The sequence below is a fragment of the Pholis gunnellus genome (genome assembly GCF_910591455.1).
Source record: "Pholis gunnellus genome assembly, chromosome: 20".
NCBI classification, from domain to species: domain Eukaryota; kingdom Metazoa; phylum Chordata; class Actinopteri; order Perciformes; family Pholidae; genus Pholis; species Pholis gunnellus.
The window spans coordinates 11,674,409-11,697,316 of record NC_136547.1 but is presented as its reverse complement, the minus strand read 5'-3'; the positions used below and the strand labels follow the sequence as shown (position 1 = coordinate 11,697,316).

The 22,908-nt window shown below is 40.2% G+C and overlaps 3 protein-coding genes across 3 annotated transcripts; all 3 read left to right on the top strand.

The window, feature by feature from the left end:
- Positions 1 to 790: 790 nt before the first annotated feature.
- Positions 791 to 4,970, top strand: LOC306711916 (solute carrier family 22 member 13-like). Its single transcript, XM_079181000.1, has 10 exons — positions 791 to 1,166; positions 1,655 to 1,758; positions 2,353 to 2,507; positions 3,035 to 3,206; positions 3,308 to 3,428; positions 3,522 to 3,616; positions 3,917 to 4,131; positions 4,319 to 4,427; positions 4,556 to 4,750; positions 4,842 to 4,970. The coding sequence occupies exons 1-10, from the start codon at positions 792 to 794 to the stop codon at positions 4,912 to 4,914; spliced, it is 1,614 nt and encodes a 537-aa protein (XP_079037126.1). The 5' UTR covers position 791; the 3' UTR covers positions 4,915 to 4,970.
- Positions 4,971 to 9,248: 4,278 nt separating this feature from the next.
- LOC306712450 (solute carrier family 22 member 13-like) lies at positions 9,249 to 13,626 on the top strand (the record flags this gene model as incomplete). The annotated part of the gene is made up of 10 exons (XM_079181740.1): positions 9,249 to 9,623; positions 10,121 to 10,224; positions 10,845 to 10,999; positions 11,509 to 11,680; positions 11,782 to 11,902; positions 11,996 to 12,090; positions 12,389 to 12,603; positions 12,791 to 12,899; positions 13,028 to 13,222; positions 13,314 to 13,626. 10 exons carry the CDS (start codon positions 9,249 to 9,251, stop codon positions 13,384 to 13,386), a joined length of 1,614 nt encoding a protein of 537 aa, XP_079037866.1. The 3' UTR covers positions 13,387 to 13,626.
- A 2,028-nt stretch (positions 13,627 to 15,654) lies between these two features.
- Positions 15,655 to 20,370, top strand: slc22a13b (solute carrier family 22 member 13b; the record flags this gene model as incomplete). The annotated part of the gene is made up of 10 exons (XM_079181092.1): positions 15,655 to 16,029; positions 16,520 to 16,623; positions 17,238 to 17,392; positions 17,902 to 18,073; positions 18,175 to 18,295; positions 18,389 to 18,483; positions 18,782 to 18,996; positions 19,715 to 19,823; positions 19,950 to 20,144; positions 20,236 to 20,370. 10 exons carry the CDS (start codon positions 15,655 to 15,657, stop codon positions 20,306 to 20,308), a joined length of 1,614 nt encoding a protein of 537 aa, XP_079037218.1. The 3' UTR covers positions 20,309 to 20,370.
- Positions 20,371 to 22,908: the final 2,538 nt, after the last annotated feature.

Sequence of the window (22,908 nt, the reverse complement as noted above, 5' to 3'; positions counted from 1 at the left end):
AAGATGTACTGCCTTATCAAAATTATATACGTTTTATAAATAAGTTTAATAAATGATATGTCTAGACTCTAATCGCCAAGCCGAGATGACCCTGATAACCCTTTCCTAGCTTTGACAAAGCTCCTTTACAACCGTTTTCACAGGATCACTACTTCCCAAAATGGAAAATCTGATTGAGAAAATAGGTTTTGAGTCTGTGGAGTAGTGCTTTAATATATCACAACAGGATCTCAGGAAAAGAAGGAAAAACATTTAATATAATGATGTGGAGGATAAACCTCTTTATGGAATCATAACTAGGTGCTTCCTGTGTGTTTGGCATCTATGGCCAGCGGGGTCTTCATGTGACTGTGTGCTATTGAACAACTCTTCAAGTCTATATCATGGCACAGAAGTGCACATTTTAAACTGACAAAATTAAAGAAAAAACACAACAATCAGATTGAAAACGGCATCTTATAAAGGTACAATAGGCGCCTGCTGTCTTTCTTATTCTTATTTCTAAAGTACCCATAGTATTGCTCTAAAAGCAGGTGTGATGCATCGAGGAACTCTAAAATCAATAACTGATGACGATGAGCTAAACAACAGCTGGACTTCAGCCTTCAGGGCCCTTACGTCATAGTTTAATACTTTGGTAGTCTGGGAGGCCATAAAAGCACTGTGATTGTCAGTTTAAACATTAACTTACTGGACGAGAGTCAAGTTGACAGTCGGTGGCTGGACGTTTTTTTTTAAGCCGGACCTTTCTCTGTCCTACGCTGCACTGTTAGAACCTCCAGATAACAAATATGAGCAACTTCGGGCAGATCCTGAAGGAGATTGGAGAGTTTGGTTTGTTTCAGAAGCGTTTAGTGGCTGCGTTAAGCATCCCCAGCGTGTTTATAGCTTTTGATGTGATCAGTCAGGTGTTCACGGGCCTGAGCTTCCCACATCACTGTAACACTGACTGGATCTTGACGCTTGGGCCAAACCTGACGGATGAGAGACAAACAAATCTCACCCTCCCTGTGAACAAGGCTGGGAAGTATGAAAGCTGTGAAATGTTCTCACCTGTGGATTTGGATTTGGAAATAATTGAAGCGTATGGGATTAACACTACAACTGGATGCATAAATGGTTGGGATTTTGAGGCCCCCAAAGGTGCCTCCAGCATTGTGACAGAGGTGAGAGATAGTTGTACCATTCAATGTATTTCTTGTGATTTACGTGAGCATACTTTTTTAAAATTTTATTTTATTTGTTCGGTGTTATTTATCAGTTCTTCACTTTGACTTTTTATCTCTTCTGAGCCACCATACTGTTCTGACAGCATTCCGTGATGCTGCTGTTTAGCGATGGTTTGGTTCGACATATTGATAAAAATCACAACATAAAAGATGAAAAGAATACAATTTAAACTTGCTAACATAAAATACTTCATACAACTATTAGAATGATAGGATTGATTTACATCCACTCAATAGCAGCAGAACAAGCCGAAAACTTTGTTAGTGAGAAGATTTGAGAGATTGAGATGATGGAATCACCACCACTGATGGAGAAAAACCTTTTTGTGTTTAACCGACTGCCATTTTCAGCTGTATAACATCTAGGGGCTGAGAAAAACAACTTAGTTAGGTGTTTTGGTCTTCTCTCACACCCTTGTCACCAGTTCAACCTGGTGTGTGACAGAAGCACTTTGATTGAGGCGTCACAGTCCATCTACATGGCCGGTCTTCTGATTGGAGCGCTGGTTTTGGGGCAGATGGCTGACAGGTGCACATCCACTCCCACCTTTACTACATATGTACTTGATAGTTATGATTCTCAACGGGTTGCGCTTTACTTTTAAGTCACACGAGCATCAATAGAAGTTTTTAAAAGGTGCTAAATTCAAAATTCAGAGCATAGCAGCTGTCAGCTCTAAAATATATAGTGGAGTAATGGCGTCCTGAGCAGAGGATGAAGCTACTCTCTCTGTGTGTTGCAATCTAAACTTCTCTGTGCTGATAGCTGATCCGGCCGCACATGTTAGTACCTGTGAGCGCTTGTGTGTGTGCCCCATGTAACGCCCCCCCGATTCCCCCTCAAGTAAACACTGTTAGCTCTGTGTGTTTTCACTGTTCGTGCTGTTAGCACCGTTAGCTGCTAGCCACCGGCTCAGCTGTCGCCATATGGAGGCAATCACTCAATCATAGATATGCTCTGGATTTCAAATGTAGCACCTTTTAACAATTCAAGGAAACACTTTTATACATTCAGTCTATCTGTTAAAAGTCCTTGTATTGTGCTGAACTTAAAGGAGAGAAAGTTTCATATACATCCTGATACAAAACTCAAGCACCAGTGTAACAGTTCTTCTCTTCGTAGGTTCGGTCGACGCTTTGTGGTCCTGCTTTCACTCCTCCTAATGCTGGTGTTTGGTGTCGGTGCTGGTTTCTCACCCAACATCTATGTTTACATCGTTCTCAAATTTCTCGGTGGCTTCTCCCTTTCAGGCATTCTTGTTAATGCATTTGTGATAGGTATGTAAAATGTTCACGACTGTCAGTGTCTGTATTTGAACCATTGGTAGTCAGGCTTCAGAGTGACCTGTCTTCATTTCTTCTTTAGGAAGGTTGTGGCATTTGAAGAGCATTATTGTTACAGTGTAATAAACAGCAACAATATTCAAATTAAATGTCTTTACATTGATTTTATAAGTGGGTGCATTGCATTGCATTGGTTTTCTAGCATGCTATCTATTTCATACTACCACTGGGTGCCGACAAAGTCAGACACTCCTTAATTCTACACATAGCACCTTTCAGCAGTGTCCTTTATAATCCGATACACAAAGTGCCTCCATTTGCAAAGGGAGTTATTTGTAAAATTAAAATGAAAGCCACTAATGGTCGCAAGCTGCAAGTCCTTTTGTGTTGCAGAAGCAATCACACTGTACATTTAACTTAATGTTGTCAAAATGACAGTAAAGTTAGTTATAAGGCTTGTAAGTATTAACCTCCTTTCTACAACTAACGTTTTTAAATAACATGGTATTATTGCTTTAAAGGTGGAGAGTGGAGTGATTCCTCCAAGTTTGCTTTCTGCACCATTATCTGCCACTCTACGTTCCCTCTTGGACTGATGCTGTTGTCTGGCATTGCCTATTTGATCACAAACTGGAGGATCCTGCAGCTGGTGCTCTACAGCCCTCTTGTCGTTGTCCTGGGAATCTTTTACTGGTCAGCGGCCTCTAAGACCTCACGGACTTAATGTTTAAGATGCTAATCTTAATTTTAACTGTAGAGAAAAGAAGTTGATATAAAACCTATATGTCAATCAGGATTCTTCCAGAGTCAGCTCGCTGGCTCATCACCCAGGGCAGGAAGGAGGAAGCCATAAAGGAGGTCCGGAGGGCTGCCAGGGTGAACGGAAGGGAGGTCCCGGAAGATCTGCTAGACAAGGTGTGCTGCTTCAACCAAAGTCAAATCAAACACAATAAAGCTCTCAGATAAATATACACCAACTTAAAAACAATTACACCTAAATTGTTTTAGCTGGACAATGAGGGTGCATCCAAAAGAGGAAGCATGTTGGACATCTTCAGGATATCATATCTGAGAAAACGTGCGATCATTATGAGCTACGTGTGGTGAGTATTCATTGCAACCACAACCTGCAGCATCTACAGCTATTTACCTGTAAGCCAGAGACATACTTGCTTTTAACTTCAAGGCGTGTGCATGATGTCTGCCTTGCGTATCCTGCATCTGTTTGGAGCTTTGGTTGTGCACATCCTCTTAAATTAAGATTTATATTGTCTAAATATGTGATGATCAATTCAGTTCACGACGGAGACAGTTTTCTATGTGAACGTGAGGTTAAGTAGCAAGTATATCTCAGGCCATATACAGTAGTTCCACTGAAGATATTTCTGCCATTCTGTTAATAGGTTTGGAACAAGTCTGGTGTACTATGGACTAAGCCTGAATGTGGGCAATTTTGGTCTGGATATCTACCTCACACAGTTCGTCTTTGCCTTAGTAGAATTCCCTGCACGTCTGGGCAGTTTGCCTCTCATCCAGCACTTCGGGAGGAAAATATGTTTAGCAGGGGTCCTGTTGTTTGGAGGTGCAGCTTGTCTTGGGATACTTGTTATTCCAAAAGGTAATTTGTTTAATAGCAGTCTGTTGTAATCTGTCTTGAACATATCATTAACCTGATTCTTGAGAACTCGGACAAATCCCATTTTTCTCTAAACGGTACCCAGTGATACCTTTGCTCCATCCGTCTTCTAACTAAAGACATGTTTTGAACAAATGTGTTTTTCTCTGATTTATTATTTGTCCATCAGACCTTCCCGTGGTGGTAACCATCATAGCTGTACTTGGAAAATTTGCCGCCACTGCCAGTTTCTCCATAGTCTATGTTTATACTGCAGAACTCTACCCTACCACTTTAAGGTAAGCTAGGTAGTGTCCCAGAGGTAAAACCTAAAATATGTTATTATACATAATATTGGTGGAAAATGCCATGTTTGCCATTGACCAATGCTTTGAGATGCTGACAAGTCTATTGTCTATGCTGGCAGGCAGAATGGTGTAGGTCTAAACTCCATGTGTGCTCGTGTGGCGGGCATCCTCGCTCCGCTGATCAGGCTCCTGGACGTCTACCATTACACCATTCCCATGCTGATATACGGCATTGTCTCCATTGTTGCTGGAGGTGTTTGTTTACTACTGCCTGAAACCCTCAATGTTGAACTCCAGGACCACGCTGATCTCCTGTGAGTTGATGAACTCGTTCACAACAGAGTTCTTATTCCTTTACAAGAAACTAAGAGCAGTATATAATAATCTTTTTGTTATTAATTACAGAAAACCTGAGAATGGGCCTCAGACGCGATCCTTCATTGAAGAGGAGAAATCAGAAAAGAGCACCAAAATGTAATTTATATGGACGTATATATATATATATATATATATATAATAAATAGTTTGCCTTCAGAATGCAGTTCCCTAAATGCAAAGGATCAATTGAATCATGTTGAAATTATGACACATGATTTTATTTTTTATTGTTACAATCCGTTAAGTTTTACTACTGCAAAAGTTATAAACTGTTTGATAACTGGAATTTGTATTTATGTATTAAATGATGCATGCATATTTGCTAATACACTTATTTGTTTGAGTTGTTTCTTTAAGTTGTTTCTCAAAATACACATGTTTTTAAAATGAATAATACTGCAGGAACCAACCTACACTGAACTGACTCCTGTGCAACTTCAGGTAAGTTCCTTTTGGGCTTTATACGGTGTATGGTCTTCACTCTTGCTTTCTGCATTTCCTCTCTTTTTTGTAAAGTTATATTTCACTATTAGTTATTCTTATTTTATCGCCGTTTCACTGTTTGAACATGAGGATTTCTTTGCTCTCACTGCCTTCAAGTTTACAGTTCTCACTATCTTTATGACTAGGATTATCCTTTACAACCCTTTCACCCAGAGAAAGTTCTTATGTCTATTTTATGCTTTGTAAACATCAAAGCGTTACTCCGGTCATTCTGTAAAGCACCTTTAAGAGAGAATTTTAACCTCTTAAACACGAGCCCTGTTCTTAGGCCTCTAATCGAAAATTGCATACCCATACTCAAAAGAGTGTATCTCTCTTACTACAAGGTCTATTTGAATAATCTTGATGTTATAATAACAGAAACACTTGTGAGATTTGTTCAGATGTGTAAATATCAGTGTGTATGTTATTGGTTAATACTAAATGAAGATGGCACACAGCTCAAATTGAAAATATTCAGGTTCGCCTGAAAAAAAAGCACTTTTATTGTTTTTTTGTCTTTGAAATAATGCAGGAATTTGCCTAAAAATACTCTACAATCATAGCACAACATGTCAGTAGTCTCTACAAAAATCATTACTTTGATAAAGTGAAGCAGGCCAAAGTTAAAGAGGTTTCAGTACGGAGAGGTCACGCAGGGTCAAGCCAAATTCTCATTTTGGAACCAGCTGTTGCAGCTGTTCTATTCTAATTTTATATACTATATAACTATATATTTCACTTGTTTTATCACTAATAGTGTTCAATCTATCCTAATACAGCAGTTTGGCATCATTTTGAGCTATTTTGAGCTCTCTGGGGATGCTCATATCTCTCCTCCATGGAATTTTCTCGTCTCTGTCTGTGTTTTATACAGACCTTTCTAAGCCTGTGATTGGTGGATTCCAGGCTATGACACCTCGTTCGATCCAGAAGAATCTCAGGAATGCAGTAGGAGGGTCCTTGAGTTGATTCACATAATTTTTAGCCACTAAAAATCCAAAACCGTGCTGTGCCACCCCCAAGCGTAAAATGATTCACCGAACAATAAAATGACGACCATCTCGTCATATTTGCACCCAAAAGCACCATTTTTTTCACAGACACACACAGAGACACGGCGAGCACATGTCTGAAACAGATTACCGTCAATTTCCAGCATTTTTCTTCCAGAAAATCACATCAAGGTACGAACATTTTTTGCTGTTGAGCAGTTTGTTGTTCGGTGGCTTTCTGGCTGTAACTTTGTAATGGTTTCAAGGAGAGAAATGTGGAAGATATGGAGGGATTCTGTGTCGAATCCTCGTGCTTTCTGATCTATGGGTGGCCATGATAGCATTTAGCTTTGGGATTTTATCTCGAAACGGGAGTACGTAGCTCGCCGTGTCCTGGCAAAAAACATGTGATATTGTGGTACATCTTTTAGTTTATTGTATTAGTTTGTGTATAACTGTGTTTTGAGTGAGTAAAATGGCTTCCATGGTATTTTTCACCCAGAATCTCTTCGTTACGTAGGTATATGATATATCATAAATTATCATTTTATTCGTTTCTCAGAAGTGAATTGTACTACGTGTGTACTCTGTCGCCCACCCTTAGCCCCCACCAAAGAGCGCTCTCGGGGTAAAGAGGTAAATGGTCAAAGATGTACTGTCTTATTATCAAAATTATATAAAAAATGTCTTGACTCTAATCACCAAGCCGAGATGACCCTGATAACCCTTTCCTAGCTTTGACAAAGCTCTTTCAGAGTTGCAGAAGACATTTTACAACCGTTTTCACAGGATCACTACTTCCCAAAATGGAAAATCTGATTGAGAAAATAGGTTTTGAGTCTGTGGAGTAGTGCTTTAATATATCTGTTAATCACAGTTTTGCCCTTGAAAAGGAGCACAACAGGATCTCAGGAAAAGAAGGAAAAACATTTAATCAAATGATGTGGAGGATAAACCTCTTTATGGAATCATAACTAGGTGCTTCCTGTGTGTTTGGCATCTATGGCCAGCGGGGTCTTCATGTGACTGTGTGCTATTTAACAACTCTTCAAGTCTATAACGTGGCACAGAAGTGCACATTTTAAACTGACAAAATTAAAGAAAAAACACATCAACAATCAGATTGAAAACGGCATCTTATAAAGGTACAATAGGCGCCTGCTGTCTTCCTTATTCTTATTTCTAAAGTACCCATAGTATTGCTCTAAAAGCAGGTGTGATGCATCGAGGAACTATAAAATCAATAACTGATGACGATGAGCTAAACAACAGCTGGACTTCAGCCTTAAGGACCCTTATGTCATAGTTTAATACTTTGGTAGTCTGGGAGGCCATAAAAGCACTGTGATTGTCAGTTTAAACATTAACTTACAGGACGAGAGTCAAGTTGACAGTTGGTGGCTAGACGTTTTCTTTTAAACCGGACCTTTCTCTGTCCTACGCTGCACTGTTAGAACCTCCAGATAACAAATATGAGCAACTTCGGGCAGATCCTGAAGGAGATTGGAGAGTTTGGTTTGTTTCAGAAGCGTTTAGTGGCTGCGTTATGCATTCCCATCGTGTTTACAGCTTTTGATATAATCGGTCAGGTGTTCACGGGCCTGAGCTTCCCACATCACTGTAACACTGACTGGATCTTGAAGCTTGGGCCAAACCTGACGGATGAGAGACAAAAAAATCTCACCCTCCCTGTGAACAAGGCTGGGAAGTATGAAAGCTGTGAAATGTTCTCACCTGTGGATTTGGATTTGGAAATAATTGAAGCGTATGGGATTAACACTACAACTGGATGCATAAATGGTTGGGATTTTGAGGCCACCAAAGGTGCCTCCAGCATTGTGACAGAGGTGAGAGATAGTTGTACCATTCAATGTATTTCTTGTGATTTACGTGAGCATACTTTTTTAAAATTTTATTTTATTTGTTCGGTTTTATTTATCAGTTCTTCACTTTGACTTTTTATCTCTTCTGAGCCACCATACTGTTCTGACAGCATTCCGTGATGCTGCTGTTTAGCGATGGTTTGGTTCGACATATTGATAAAAATCACAACATAAAAGATGAAAAGAATACAATTTAAACTTGCTAACATAAAATACTTCATACAACTATTAGAATGATAGGATTGATTTACATCCACTCAATAGCAGCACAACAAGCCGAAAACTTTGTTAGTGAGAAGATTTGAGAGATTGAGATGATGGAATCACCACCACTGATGGAGAAAAACCTTTTTGTGTTTAACCGACTGCCATTTTCAGTTATTAAACATCTAGGAGCTGAGAAAAACAACAGTTAGGTGTTTTGGTCTTCTCTCACATCCTTCTTGTCACCAGTTCAACCTGGTGTGTGACACAAGCAGTTTGATTGAGGCGTCACAGTCCATCTACATGGCCGGTCTTCTGATTGGAGCGCTGGTTTTGGGGCAGATGGCTGACAGGTGCACATCCACTTCCACCTTTACTACATATGTACATGATAGTTATGATTCTCAATGGGTTGTTTACTTGAGGGGGAATCGGGGGGCGTTACATTGGGCACACACACAAGCACTCACATGTACTAATATGCATGTGCGTCCGGATCAGCTATGCACAGAGAAGCTTAGATTGCAACACAGAGAGTAACTTTATCCTCTGCTCAGGATGCCATTACTTCACCAAATATTTCAAAACTGTGTGCCATCTTCATTTAGTATTAACCAGTAAGATATACACTGATTTTACACATCTGAGCAAATCTCACAAGTGTTTCTGTTATTATAACATAAAAAATTATTAAAATAGACCTTGTAGTTTTTTAATTTTCAAGTAGAGGCCTAAAAATAGGGCCAGAGTTTAAGAGGTTTTAACTTACAGGACGAGAGTCAAGTTGACAGTCGGTGGCTGGACGTTTTTTTTTAAGCCGGACCTTTCTCTGTCCTACGCTGCACTGTTAGAACATCCAGATACCAAATATGAGCAACTTCGGGCAGATCCTGAAGGAGATTGGAGAGTTTGGTTTGTTTCAGAAGCGTTTAGTGGCTGCGTTAAGCATTCCCATCGTGTTTACAGCTTTTGATACAATCGGTCAGGTGTTCACGGGCCTGAGCTTCCCACATCACTGTAACACTGACTGGATCTTGAAGCTTGGGCTAAACCTGACGGATGAGAGACAAAAAAATCTCACCCTCCCTGTGAACAAGGCTGGGAAGTATGAAAGCTGTGAAATGTTCTCACCTGTGGATTTGGATTTGGAAATAATTGAAGCGTATGGGATTAACACTACAACTGGATGCATAAATGGTTGGGATTTTGAGGCCCCGAAAGGTGCCTCCAGCATTGTGACAGAGGTGAGAGATAGTTGTACCATTCAATGTATTTCATGTGATTTACGTGAGCATACTTTTTTAAATTGTATTTCATTTGTTCGGTGTTATTTATCAATTCTTCACTTTGACTTTTTATCTCTTCTGAGCCACCATACTGTTCTGACAGCATTCTGTGATGCTGCTGTTTAGCGATGGGTTGGTTCGACATATTTATAAAAATCACAACATAAAAGATGAAAAAAATACAATTTAAACTTGCTAACATAAAGTACTCCATACTACAATACAACTATTAGAATGATAAGATTGATTTACATCCACTCAATAGCAGCAGAACAAGCCGAAAACTTTGTTAGTGAGAAGATTTGAGAGATTGAGATGATGGAATCACCACCACTGATGGAGAAAAACCTTTTTGTGTTTAACTGACTGCCATTTTCAGTTATTAAACATCTAGGAGCTGAGAAAAACAACAGTTAGGTATTTTGGTCTCCTCTCACCAACCTTCTTGTCACCAGTTCAACCTGGTGTGTGACACAAGCAGTTTGATTGAGGCGTCACAGTCCATCTACATGGCCGGTCTTCTGATTGGAGCGCTGGTTTTGGGGCAGATGGCTGACAGGTGCACATCCACTTCCACCTTACATATGTACTTGATAGTTATGATTCTGAACGGGTTGCTCTTTACTTTTAAGTCACCCGAGCATCAATAGAAGTTGCTTTTTTTCAAAAAAGGTGCTAAATTCGAAATTCAGAGCATAGCAGCAATCAACTATTAGCTAAAATATATAGTGGCGTAATGGCGTCCTGAGCAGAGGATGAAGTTACTCTCTCTGTGTGTTGCAATCTAAGTTTCTCTGTGCTGATAGCTGGTCCAGCCACACATACATGTCAGTACCTGTGAGTGCTTGTGTGTGTGCCCCATGTAACGCCCCCCCGCCCCCGATTCCCCCTCAAGTAAACACTGTTAGCTCTGTGTGTTTTCACTGTTCGTGCTGTTAGCACCGTTAGCTGCTAGCCACCGGCTCAGCCGTCGCCATATGGAGGCAATCACTCAATCATAGATATGCTCTGGATTTCAAATGTAGCACCTTTTAACAATTCAAGGAAACACTTTTATACATTCAGTCTATCTGTTAAAATTAAAAGTCCTTGTATTGTGCTGAACTTAAAGGAGAGAAAGTTTCATATACATCCTGATACAAAACTCAAGCACCAGTGTAACAGTTCTTCTCTTTGTAGGTTCGGTCGACGCTTTGTGGTCCTGCTTTCACTCCTCCTCCTGCTGGTGTTTAGTGTCGGTGCTGGTTTCTCACCCAACATCTATGTTTACATTGTTCTCAAATTTTTAAGTGGCTTCTCCGTTTCAGGCATTCTTGTTAATGCATTTGTGATAGGTATGTAAAATGTTCACGACTGAAAATTCTTGTAGCGTTTGAAGAGCATTATTGTTACAGTGTTACAAACGGCGACAATATTCAAATTATATGTCTTTACATTGATAATATTAGTTGGTGCATTGCGTTGCATTGCTGTCTGCCATGCTATCTATTTCATTCTACCCCTGGGGGCCAACAAAGTCAGACACTTCATTCTACACTTAGCATCTTTAAGTGATTGGTAGATTTGACTGGCACAGTCACAGAGGGAAGAAAACACAATTCTGTTTGGCAGTGTCTTTTATAAACAGATACACAAAGTGCCTCCATTTGCAAAGGGAGTTATTTGTAAAATGTAAATGAAAGCCACTTATGGTTGCAAGCTGCAACTCCTTTTACCTTGCAGAAGCAATCATACTGTACATTTAACTTGATCAAAATGACAGTAAAGTTAGTGATAAGGCTTGTAAGTAACCTACTTTCTACAACTAACGTTTTAAAAATAACATGGTATTATTGCTTTAAAGGTGGGGAGTGGACTGATTCCTCCAAGTTTGCTTTCTGCACCATTATCTGCCACACTACTGTCCCTCTTGGACTGATGCTGTTGTCTGGCATTGCCTATTTGATCCCCAACTGGAGGATCCTGCAGCTGGTGCTCTACAGCCCTCTTGTCGTTGTCCTGGGAATCTTTTACTGGTCAGCGGCCTCTAAGACCTCATCGACTTAATGTTTAAGATGCTGATCTTAATTTTAACTGTGGGGAAAAGAAGTTGATATGAAACCTATATGTCAATTAGGATTCTTCCAGAGTCAGCTCGCTGGCTCATCACCCAGGGCAGGAAGGAGGAAGCCATAAAGGAGGTCCGGAGGGCTGCCAGGGTGAACGGAAGGGAGGTCCCGGAAGATCTGCTAGACAAGGTGTGCTGCTTCAACCAAAGTCAAATCAAACACAATAAAGCTCTCAGATAAATATACACCAACTTAAAATCAATTACAACTAAATTGTTTTAGCTGGACAATGAGGGTGCATCCAAAAGAGGAAGCATGTTGGACATCTTCAGGATATCATATCTGAGAAAACGTGCGATCATTATGAGCTACGTGTGGTGAGTATTCATTGCAACCACAACCTGCTGCAGCATCTACAGCTATTTACCTGTAAGCCAGAGACATACTTGCTTTTAACTTCAAGGCGTGTGCATGATGTCTGCCTTGCGTATCCTGCATCTGTTCGGAGCTTTGGTTGTGCACATCCTCTTAAATTAAGTTATATATGGTCTAAATATATGATGATCAATTCAGTTCACGACGGAGACAGTTTTCTACGTGAACGTGAGGTTAAGAAGCAAGTATATCTCAGGACATATAGTTCCACTAAAGATATTTCTGCCATTCTGTTAATAGGTTTGGAACAAGTCTGGTGTACTATGGACTGATCCTGAATGTGGGCAATTTTGGTCTGGATATCTACCTCACACAGTTCATCTTTGCCTTAGTAGAATTACCTGCACGTCTGGGCAGTTTGCCTCTCATCCAGCACTTCGGGAGGAAACTGTGTCAAGCAGGGGTCCTGTTGTTTGGAGGTGTAGCTTGTCTTGGGATACTTGTTATTCCAAAAGGTAATTTGTTTAATAGCAGTCTGTTGTAATCTGTCTTGAACATATCATTAACCGGATTCTTGAGAACTCGGACAAATCCCATTTTTCTCTAAACGGTACCCAGTGATACCTTTGCTCCATCCGTCTACTAACTAAAGACATGTTTTGAACAAATGTGTTTTTGTCTGATTTATTATTTGTCCATCAGACCTTCCTGTGGTGGTAACCATCATAGCTGTACTTGCTGCATTTGCCGCCACTGCCAGTTTCTCCATAGTCTATGTTTATACTGCAGAACTCTACCCTACCACTTTAAGGTAAGCTAGGTAGTGTCCCAGAGGTAAAACCTAAAATATGTTATTATACATAATATTGGCGGAAAATGCCATGTTTGCCATTGACACATGCTTTGAGATGCTGACAAGTCTATTGTCTATGCTGGCAGGCAGAATGGTGTAGGTCTAAACTCCATGTGTGCTCGTGTGGCGGGCATCCTCGCTCCGCTGATCAGGCTCCTGGACGTCTACCATTACACCATTCCCATGCTGATATACGGCATCGTCCCCATTGTTGCTGGGGGTGTTTGTTTACTACTGCCTGAAACCCTCAATGTTGAACTCCAGGACCACGCTGATGTCCTGTGAGTTGATGAACTCGTTCACAACAGAGTTCTTATTCTTTTACAAGAAACTCAGAGCAGTATATAATAATCTTTTTGTTATTAATTACAGAAAACCTGAGAATGGGCCTCAGACGCGATCCTTCATTGAAGAGGAGAAAGCAGAAAAGAGCACCAAAATGTAATTTATATGGATGTATATATATATATGTATATATATAAACAAATATATATATATAATAAATAGTTTGCCTTCAGAATGCAGTTCCCTAAATGCAAAGGATCAATTGAATCATATTGAAATTATGACACATGATTTTATTTTTTATTGTTACAATCCGTTAAGTTTTACTACTGCAAAAGTTATAGACTGTTTGATAACTGGTATTTGTATTTATGTATTAAATGATGCATGCATATTTGCTAATACACTTATTTGTTTGAGTTGTTTCTTTAAGTTGTTTCTCAAAATACACATGTTTTTAAAATGAATAATACTGCAGGAACCAACCTACACTGAACTGACTCCTGTGCAACTTCAGGTAAGTTCCTTTTGGGCTTTATACGGTGTATAGTCTTCACTCTTGCTTTCTGCATTCCCTCTCTTTTTTGAAAAGTTATATTTCACGATTAGTTATTCTTATTTTATTGCCGTTTCACTGTTTGAACATGAGGATTTCTTTGCTCTCACTGCCTTCAAGTTTACTGTTCTCATTATCTTTATGACTAGGATTATCCTTTACAACCCTTTCACCCAGAGAAAGTTCTTATGTCTATTTTATGCTTTGTAAACATCAAAGCGTTACTCCAGTCATTTTGTAAAGCACCTTTAAGAGAGAATTTTAACCTCTTAAACACGAGCCCTGTTCTTAGGCCTCTAATCGAAAATTGCATACCCATACTCAAAAGAGTATCTCTCTCTAACTAGAAGGTCTATTTGAATAATTTTGATGTTATAATAACAGAAACACTTGTGAGATTCGTTCAGATGTGTAAATATCAGTGTGTATGTTATTGGTTAATACTAAATGAAGATGGCACACACCTCAAATTGAAAACTTTCAGGTTCGCCTGAAAAAAAAGCACATTTATTGTTTTTTTGTCTTTGAAATAATGCAGGAATTTGCCTAAAAATACTCTACAATCATAGCACAACATGTCAGTAGTCTCTACAAAAATCATTACTTTGATAAAGTGAAGCAGGCCAAAGTTAAAGAGGTTTCAGTACGGAGAGGTCACGCAGGGTCAAGCCAAATTCTCATTTTGGAACCAGCTGTTGCAGCTATTCTATTCTAATTTTATATACTATATAACTATATATTTCACTTGTTTTATCACTAATAGTGTTCAATCTATCCTATTACAGCAGTTTGGCATCATCTTGAGCTATTTTGAGCTCTCTGGGGATACTCATATCTCTCCTCCATGGAATTTTCTCGTCTCTGTCTGTGTTTATATGGACCTTTCTAAGCCTGTGATTGGTGGATTCCAGGCTATGACACCTCGTTCGATCCAGAAGAATCTCAGGAATGCAGTAGGAGGGTCCTTGAGTTGATTGACATATTTTTTAGCCACTAAAAATCCCAAACCGTGCTGCTCCACCCCCGAGTGTAAAATGATTCGCTGAACAGTAAAATGACGACCATCTCGTCATACTTGCACCCAAAAGCACCATTTTTTTCACAGAGACAAGGCGAGCACATGTCTGAAACGGATTTCCGTCAATTTCCAGCGTTTTTCTTCCAGAAAATCACCTCAAGGTACGAACATTTTTTGCTGTAACTTTTTAATGGTTTCAAGGTTTCATTATGCGGTTTCAATGGTTTCATTATGCGAATCTGCTGTATTTGGATAGATTAACCCCTATTAGTCATAAAACCAGTGAAATATATTGTGATATAGTATATACAATGAGAATAGCACAGCTGGAACAGCTGGTTCCACAATGACAAATTGGGCCAAACTCTCCGTACCAAAACCTCTATAACTTTGGCCTGCTTCACTTTATCAAAGCCAATTCTTTTTTTGAGACTACTGACATGTTGTGCTATGATTTGGGAGAGTTTGAGGCTGCATTATTTCAAAGACAAAAAAAAAATTAAAGTGATTTTTCTTCAGGCGAACCTGAACATTTTCAATTTGAGCTGTGTGCCATCTTCATTTAGTATTAACCAGTAACATATACACTGATTTTACACATCTGAGCAAATCTCACAAGTGTTTCTGTTATTATAACATCAGAATTATTCAAATAGACCTTGTAGTTAGAGATCTACACTCTCTTTAGTATGGGTAAGCAATTTTCAAGCAGAGAACTAAAAATAGGGCTAGAGTTTAAGAGGTTTTAACTTACAGGTCGAGAGTCAAGTTGACAGTTGGTGGCTGGACGTTTTTTTTTAAGCCGGACCTTTCTCTGTCCTACGCTGCACTGTTAGAACATCCAGATACCAAATATGAGCAACTTCGGGCAGATCCTGAAGGAGATTGGAGAGTTTGGTTTGTTTCAGAAGCGTTTAGTGGCTGCGTTATGCATCCCCATCGTCTTTACAGCTTTTGATACAATCGGTCAGGTGTTCACGGGCCTGAGCTTCCCACATCACTGTAACACTGACTGGATCTTGAAGCTTGGGCCAAACCTGACGGAAGAGAGACAAAAAAATCTCACCCTCCCTGTGAACAAGGCTGGGAAGTATGAAAGCTGTGAAATGTTCTCACCTGTGGATTTGGATTTGGAAATAATTGAAGCGTATGGGATTAACACTACAACTGGATGCATAAATGGTTGGGTTTTTGAGGCCCCCAAAGGTGCCTCCAGCATTGTGACAGAGGTGAGAGATAGTTGTACCATTCAATGTATTTCTTGTGATTTACGTGAGCATACTTTTTTAAAATTTTATTTTATTTGTTCGGTTTTATTTATCAGTTCTTCACTTTGACTTTTTATCTCTTCTGAGCCACCATACTGTTCTGACAACATTCCGTGATGCTGCTGTTTAGCGATGGGTTGGTTCGACATATTTATAAAAATCACAACATAAAAGATGAAAAGAATACAATTTAAACTTGCTAACATAAAATACTTCATACAACTATTAGAATGATAGGATTGATTTACATCCACTCAACAGCAGCAGAACAAGCAGAACACTTTGTTAGTGAGAAGATTTGAGAGATTGAGATGATGGAATCACCACCACTGATGGAGAAAAACCTTTTTGTGTTTAACTGACTGCCATTTTCAGTTATTAAACATCTAGGAGCTGAGAAAAACAACAGTTAGGTATTTTGGTCTCCTCTCACCAACCTTCTTGTCACCAGTTCAACCTGGTGTGTGACAGAAGCACTTTGATTGAGGCGTCACAGTCCATCTACATGGCCGGTCTTCTGATTGGAGCGCTGGTTTTGGGGCAGATGGCTGACAGGTGCACATCCACTTCCACCTTACATATGTATTTGATAATTATGATTCTGAACGGGTTGCTCTTTACTTTTAAGTCACTCGAGCATCAATAGAAGTTGCTTTTTTTCAAAAAAGGTGCTAAATTCGAAATTCAGAGCATAGCAGCAATCAACTATTAGCTAAAATATATAGTGGAGTAATGGCGTCCTGAGCAGAGGATGAAGCTACTCTCTCTGTGTGTTGCAATCTAAGCTTCTCTGTGCTGATAGCTGGTCCAGCCACACATACATGTCAGTACCTGTGAGTGCTTGTGTGTGTGCCCCATGTAACGCCCCCCCGCCCCCGATTCCCCCTCAAGTAAACACTGTTAGCTCTGTGTGTTTTCACTGTTCGTGCTGTTAGCACCGTTAGCTGCTAGCCGCCGGCTCAGCCGTCGCCATATGGAGGCAATCACTCAATCATAGATATGCTCTGGATTTCAAATGTAGCACCTTTTAACAATTCAAGGAAACACTTTTATACATTCAGTCTATCTGTTAAAAGTCCTTGTATTGTGCTGAACTTAAAGGAGAGAAAGTTTCATATACATCCTGATACAAAACTCAAGCACCAGTGTAACAGTTCTTCTCTTTGTAGGTTCGGTCGACGCTTTGTGGTCCTGCTTTCACTCCTCCTAATGCTGTTGTTTGGTGGCGGTGCTGGTTTCTCACCCAACATCTATGTTTACATTGTTCTCAAATTTTTAAGTGGTTTCTCCGTTTCAGGCATTCTTGTTAATGCATTTGTGATAGGTATGTAAAATGTTCACGACTGAAAATTCTTGTGGCGTTTGAAGAGCATTATTGTTACAGTGTTACAAACGGTGACAATATTCAAATTATATGTCTTTACATTGATAATATTAGTTGGTGCATTGCGTTGCATTGCTGTCTGCCATGCTATCTATTTCATTCTACTCCTGGGGGCCAACAAAGTCAGACACTTCATTCTACACTTAGCATCTTTAAGTGATTGGTAGATTTGACTGGCACAGTCACAGAGGGAAGAAAACACAATTCTGTTTGGCAGTGTCTTTTATAAACAGATACACAAAGTGCCTCCATTTGCAAAGGGAGTTATTTGTAAAATGTAAATGAAAGCCACTTATGGTTGCAAGCTGCAACTCCTTTTGCCTTGCAGAAGCAATCATACTGTACATTTAACTTGATCAAAATGACAGTAAAGTTAGTGATAAGGCTTGTACGTAACTTACTTTCTACAACTAACGTTTTAAAAATAACATGGTATTATTGCTTTAAAGGTGGGGAGTGGACTGATTCCTCCAAGTTTGCTTTCTGCACCATTATCTGCAACACTACGTTCCCTCTTGGACTGATGCTGTTGTCTGGCATTGCCTATTTGATCACAAACTGGAGGATCCTGCAGCTGGTGCTCTACAGCCCTCTTGTCGTTGTCCTGGGAATGTTTTACTGGTCAGCGGCCTCTAAGACCTCACGGACTTAATGTTTAAGATGCTAATCTTAATTTTAACTGTAGAGAAAAGAAGTTGATATGAAACCTATATGTCAATCAGGATTCTTCCAGAGTCAGCTCGCTGGCTCATCACCCAGGGCAGGAAGGAGGAAGCCATAAAGGAGGTCCGGAGGGCTGCCAGGGTGAACGGAAGGGTGGTCCCGGAAGATCTGCTAGACAAGGTGAGCTGCTTCAACCAAAGTCAAATCAAACACAATAAAGCTCTCAGATAAATATACACCAACTTAAAAACAATTACAACTAAATTGTTTTAGCTGGACAATGAGGGTACATCCAAAAGAGGAAGCATGTTGGACATCTTCAGGATATCATATCTGAGAAAACGTGCGATCATTATGAGCTACGTGTGGTGAGTATTCATTGCAACCACAACCTGCATTATCTACAGCTATTTACCTGTAAGCCAGAGACATACTTGCTTTTAATTACACCTTGGCGTGTGCATGATGTCTGCCTCGTGTATCCTGCATCTGTTTGGAGCTTTGGTTGTGCACATCCTCTGAAATTCAGTTATATATGGTCTAAATATGTGATGATCAATTCAGTTCACGACGGAGACAGTTTTCTACGTGAACGTGAGGTTAAGAAGCAAGTATATCTCAGGCCTTATAGTTCCACTGAAGATATTTCTGCCATTCTGTTAATAGGTTTGGAACAAGTATGGTGTACTATGGACTGATCCTGAATGTGGGCAATTTTGGTCTGGATATCTACCTCACACAGTTCGTCTTTGCCTTAGTAGAATTCCCTGCACGTCTGGGCAGTTTGCCTCTCATCCAGCACTTCGGGAGGAGAATATGTCAAGCAGGGGTCCTGTTGTTTGGAGGTGCAACTTGTCTTGGGATACTTGTTATTCCAAAAGGTAATTTATTTGGTAATAATACATTAAATTACATTACAGTCATTTAGCAGACACTTTTATCCAAAGCGACTTACAATAAGTGTATTCAACATAGGTATTCAAGAGAACTACTCGTCACCAGAAGTCATAAGTGCATCTCCTTTGTTAAACAACTATGTAAGAGCATAAACCAGAGAAAACGTACAGTGCAGAAACAAACAAATACAATAAGTGCAACGAACTAACACGAATACAATGAGTGCAACAAACTAATACGAACACAATAAGTGCTAAGAGGAAGGCTCAGGGTAGTACTTCTTGAAGAGGTGAGTTTTCAGCCTGCGCCGAAAGATGGCCAGCGACTCCTCTGTCCTGACGTCAGTGGGTAGTTCATTCCACCACTGTGGGGCCAGGACAGAGAAAAGCCGTGACCGGGTCGATCGGCCGCAGGGACCTCTGAGCGACGGGGCAGCAGAGCGAAATGGTCGGGCGGGGGTGTAGGGCTTGACCATGGCCTGGAGATAGGAAGGAGTTGTTCCTTTCACTGCCCTGTAGGCTAGTACCAGAGTCTTAAACTGGCAGTCTGTTGTAATCTGTCTTGAACATATCATTAACCTTCTTCTTGAGAACTAGGACAAATCCCATTTTTCTCTAAATGGTACCCAGTGATACCTTTGCTACATCCGTCTACATGTTTTGAACAAATGTGTTTTTGTCTGATTTATTATTTGTCCATCAGACCTTCCCGTGGTGGTAACCATCATAGCTGTACTTGCTGCATTTGCCGCCACTGCCAGTTTCGCCATAGTCTATGTTTATACTGCAGAACTCTACCCTACCACTTTAAGGTAAGCTAGGTAGTGTCCCAGAGGTAAAACTTAAAATGTTATTATACATAATATTGGCGGAAAATGCCATGTTTGCCATTGACACATGCTTTGAGATGCTGACAAGTCTATTGTCTATGCTGGCAGGCAGAATGGTGTAGGTCTAAACTCCATGTGTGCTCGTGTGGCGGGCATCCTCGCTCCGCTGATCAGGCTCCTGGACGTCTACCATTACACCATTCCCATGCTGATATACGGCATCGTCCCCATTGTTGCTGGGGGTGTTTGTTTACTACTGCCTGAAACCCTCAATGTTGAACTCCAGGACCACGCTGATCTCCTGTGAGTTGATGAACTCGCTCACAACAGAGTTCTTATTCTTTTACAAGAAACTCAGAGCAGTATATAATAATCTTTTTGTTATTAATTACAGAAAACCTGAGAATGGGCCTCAGACTCGATCCTTCATTGAAGAGGGGAAAACAGAAAAAAGCACCAAAATGTAATTTATATGGACGTAGAGAATATATTATATTCTATATATATCATATTATATGTTATATTTTATATAGAATACATAGTTTGCCTGCTGATAACTGGTAACAAGGATTTATCAGAATGCAGTTACCTAAATGCAAAGCATCAATTGAATCATGTTGAAATTATTACACATGATGTTATTTTTTGTTGTTTACTGCAAAAGTTATAGATTGTTTGATAACTCAGATATGTATTGATATATTAAATGATGCATGTATATTTGCTAATACACCTATTTGTTTGAGTTTTCTCTCCTGAAGTTAATTGTTGAATAGTGAACAGGATGTGTGTTGTCATACTCTCGGTATGTGTTTTGATTGCAACGAGTCAACTGTAGAGCCTTATGGGAAATGTGTATAGGTGGGCATTTTGGAGTTGGTGGATTGGATTTACAGCTCCAAGTTAGTAATAATGTTGCTCCATGTCTGCTCGCTGTATAAGTAGCCAACAGCAACATTACCTGTGTGTGTGTGTGTGTGTGTGTGTGTGTGTGTGTGTGTAATGTTCCTGCCATGGAACACTGTTGTCTTGCTTCTTGTGTTTGAAAATGTAAAACACCTTGCTGATCATCATTACTGCTTACTTATTATTTTTTGTCCAGCAATGTTAAGGTCTTTTAGGTGCTAAGTGCAAGCTAATTTCATTGGACTGAAGATAAATGAACCTGCCCCCGGCTGATAACACAGCTGAGGGCATTGCAGACCCCCAGCTGCTACTCTGTTGCCAGAGGCACAGTGGGGCGGAATCAGTTTGCACACTGTTATTACTGTGGAACTACCAGTACACACACCGCAGAGTACTTCTCGACCGCTGCTCTACGGCTCACAGTTGTATGAAGTGTATACACTTGCTTTTATAACGTAAAGTCTGTTTCACAATGCTTCACAGCACTGGTTGCATTCATTCAACCACACAATACAGCAGTAGTCGTTGCAGACACGCCTGGCGGAAATCTGCACTCTACTGAGTGCACCTTCCTTGTTGCTCATTTTATTGTTTTGTTTAAAGTTTTGCAACTGGCTGATCCAAGTCCAAAGGTAGGTGCCATATCACACTTTCGCGTTAATGTGCTCGTGAAAAGATGAATTAGCAAGATGAGATATATGCATCAAGTGCCCAGCTCCCCGGAGAAATGATGAAATTGATGAGGGCCCTCTCTATTGGTCCATTGGACCCATGGAACCCAGTACAACAGCACTTGCCTGCGCTATCTATGTTTAGGCCCCTACATGTGCCAGAAGAGAGTTGCCGAACGCAGCACTGTTTACAAATATTGTGTATTATGTGTCCACGTTATGAACAATGTGCGCTCAGATTCATGGAAATGTTATTGAGAAGAGTTACGAGTGGATTGCAGTACTTATAATGCACTCTCTAAGCTCGCTAGCTAGCCTTTATGCTAAAATAACCTGGTGTTGCCTGTAGCGAGCCAATTGTATGACTGAGCAGGACATATTCTGTTCCTATTCCCATATAAAACAATTCTAGAAGTTAACCTGAACAGATCTTGTGCGTAGGAATTCTTGAACATGGAGTTGTTGAAATCATTGCAAGACAGTTATTCACAAAATGTGTCAGGACGTAGGTATTGAGTCATTTTTATAAGCTGACTGCACATTGAGACAACATCTACATTGTGATCGGAATCCGTTGAACTTTCATTTTGGCCATATATTTCAACCCCCTAACAACATAGCTTAAGATTTCATTTAAAACTTTTTCAATGCTGAAATGTTTGCTGGGTCATTATGCCCCCTCTCCCCTTCCTCATCCATCCATCCATCCATCCATCCATCCATCCATCCATCCATCCATCCATCCATCCATCCATCCATCCATCCATCCATCCATCCATCCATCCATCCATCCATCCATCCATCCATCCATCCATCCATCCATCAGGGGTGAAGTGGACTGATCCCTCTAAATCTGCTCTTTGCACAATGATTATTTTCATCCCTGTTGATCTCATGGTGTTGTCCGGCATTGCCTTTGGAATCCACAACAGGAGGATCCTGCAGGTTGTGCTCCTCAGTCCTGCCCTTCTTGTCCTGGGAATTCTCTACTGGTCGGCAGCCTCTCACGCCGCATGCACAACTTCAAGACCAAGCAAGTTATTCAAACCAATGAAGAGTGAATGATGGCTTGTACCGGATAAGTGCCTGCATTTGCATTTTAGAAACAATAACTGTCTACTGTTGGGTCATATAGGCAGGGATACCTGGTTGCAGCAATGACTAAAGTTTCCTTTCATTTATTTTATCCGATTCATACATACATTTGATTTTGAACTTGCTGGCAAGAAGGAGGAGGCAGAAAATGAGTTCTGGAGGGCGGCCAGAGTGAACGGGAGAATCGTCGCAGAAGATCTGCTGGATAAGGTGAGCTGCATCAAACACACTTTGGCTTCTTCCAAAATCCAGAAATGTTCTCAATTACAATATACTTTTTACTTGTTTAGCTAGAGATGCATCTGAAAGAAAAAGCATGTTGGACATCTTCCGGATACCATATTTGAGAAAGCGTACTCTCATAATAATACGTCAAATGGACATTAGTTTTTACA

Bases quoted from the DNA above. Each gene is read 5' to 3' on its own strand.
- LOC306711916 (XM_079181000.1), top strand. From the start codon at position 792: ATGAGCAACTTCGGGCAGATCCTGAAGGAGATTGGAGAGTTTGGTTTG. The intron at 1,167-1,654 runs GTGAGAGATAGT...CCTTGTCACCAG, and splicing joins CCTCCAGCATTGTGACAGAG to TTCAACCTGGTGTGTGACAG. The intron at 4,428-4,555 runs GTAAGCTAGGTA...CTATGCTGGCAG, and splicing joins CTCTACCCTACCACTTTAAG to GCAGAATGGTGTAGGTCTAA.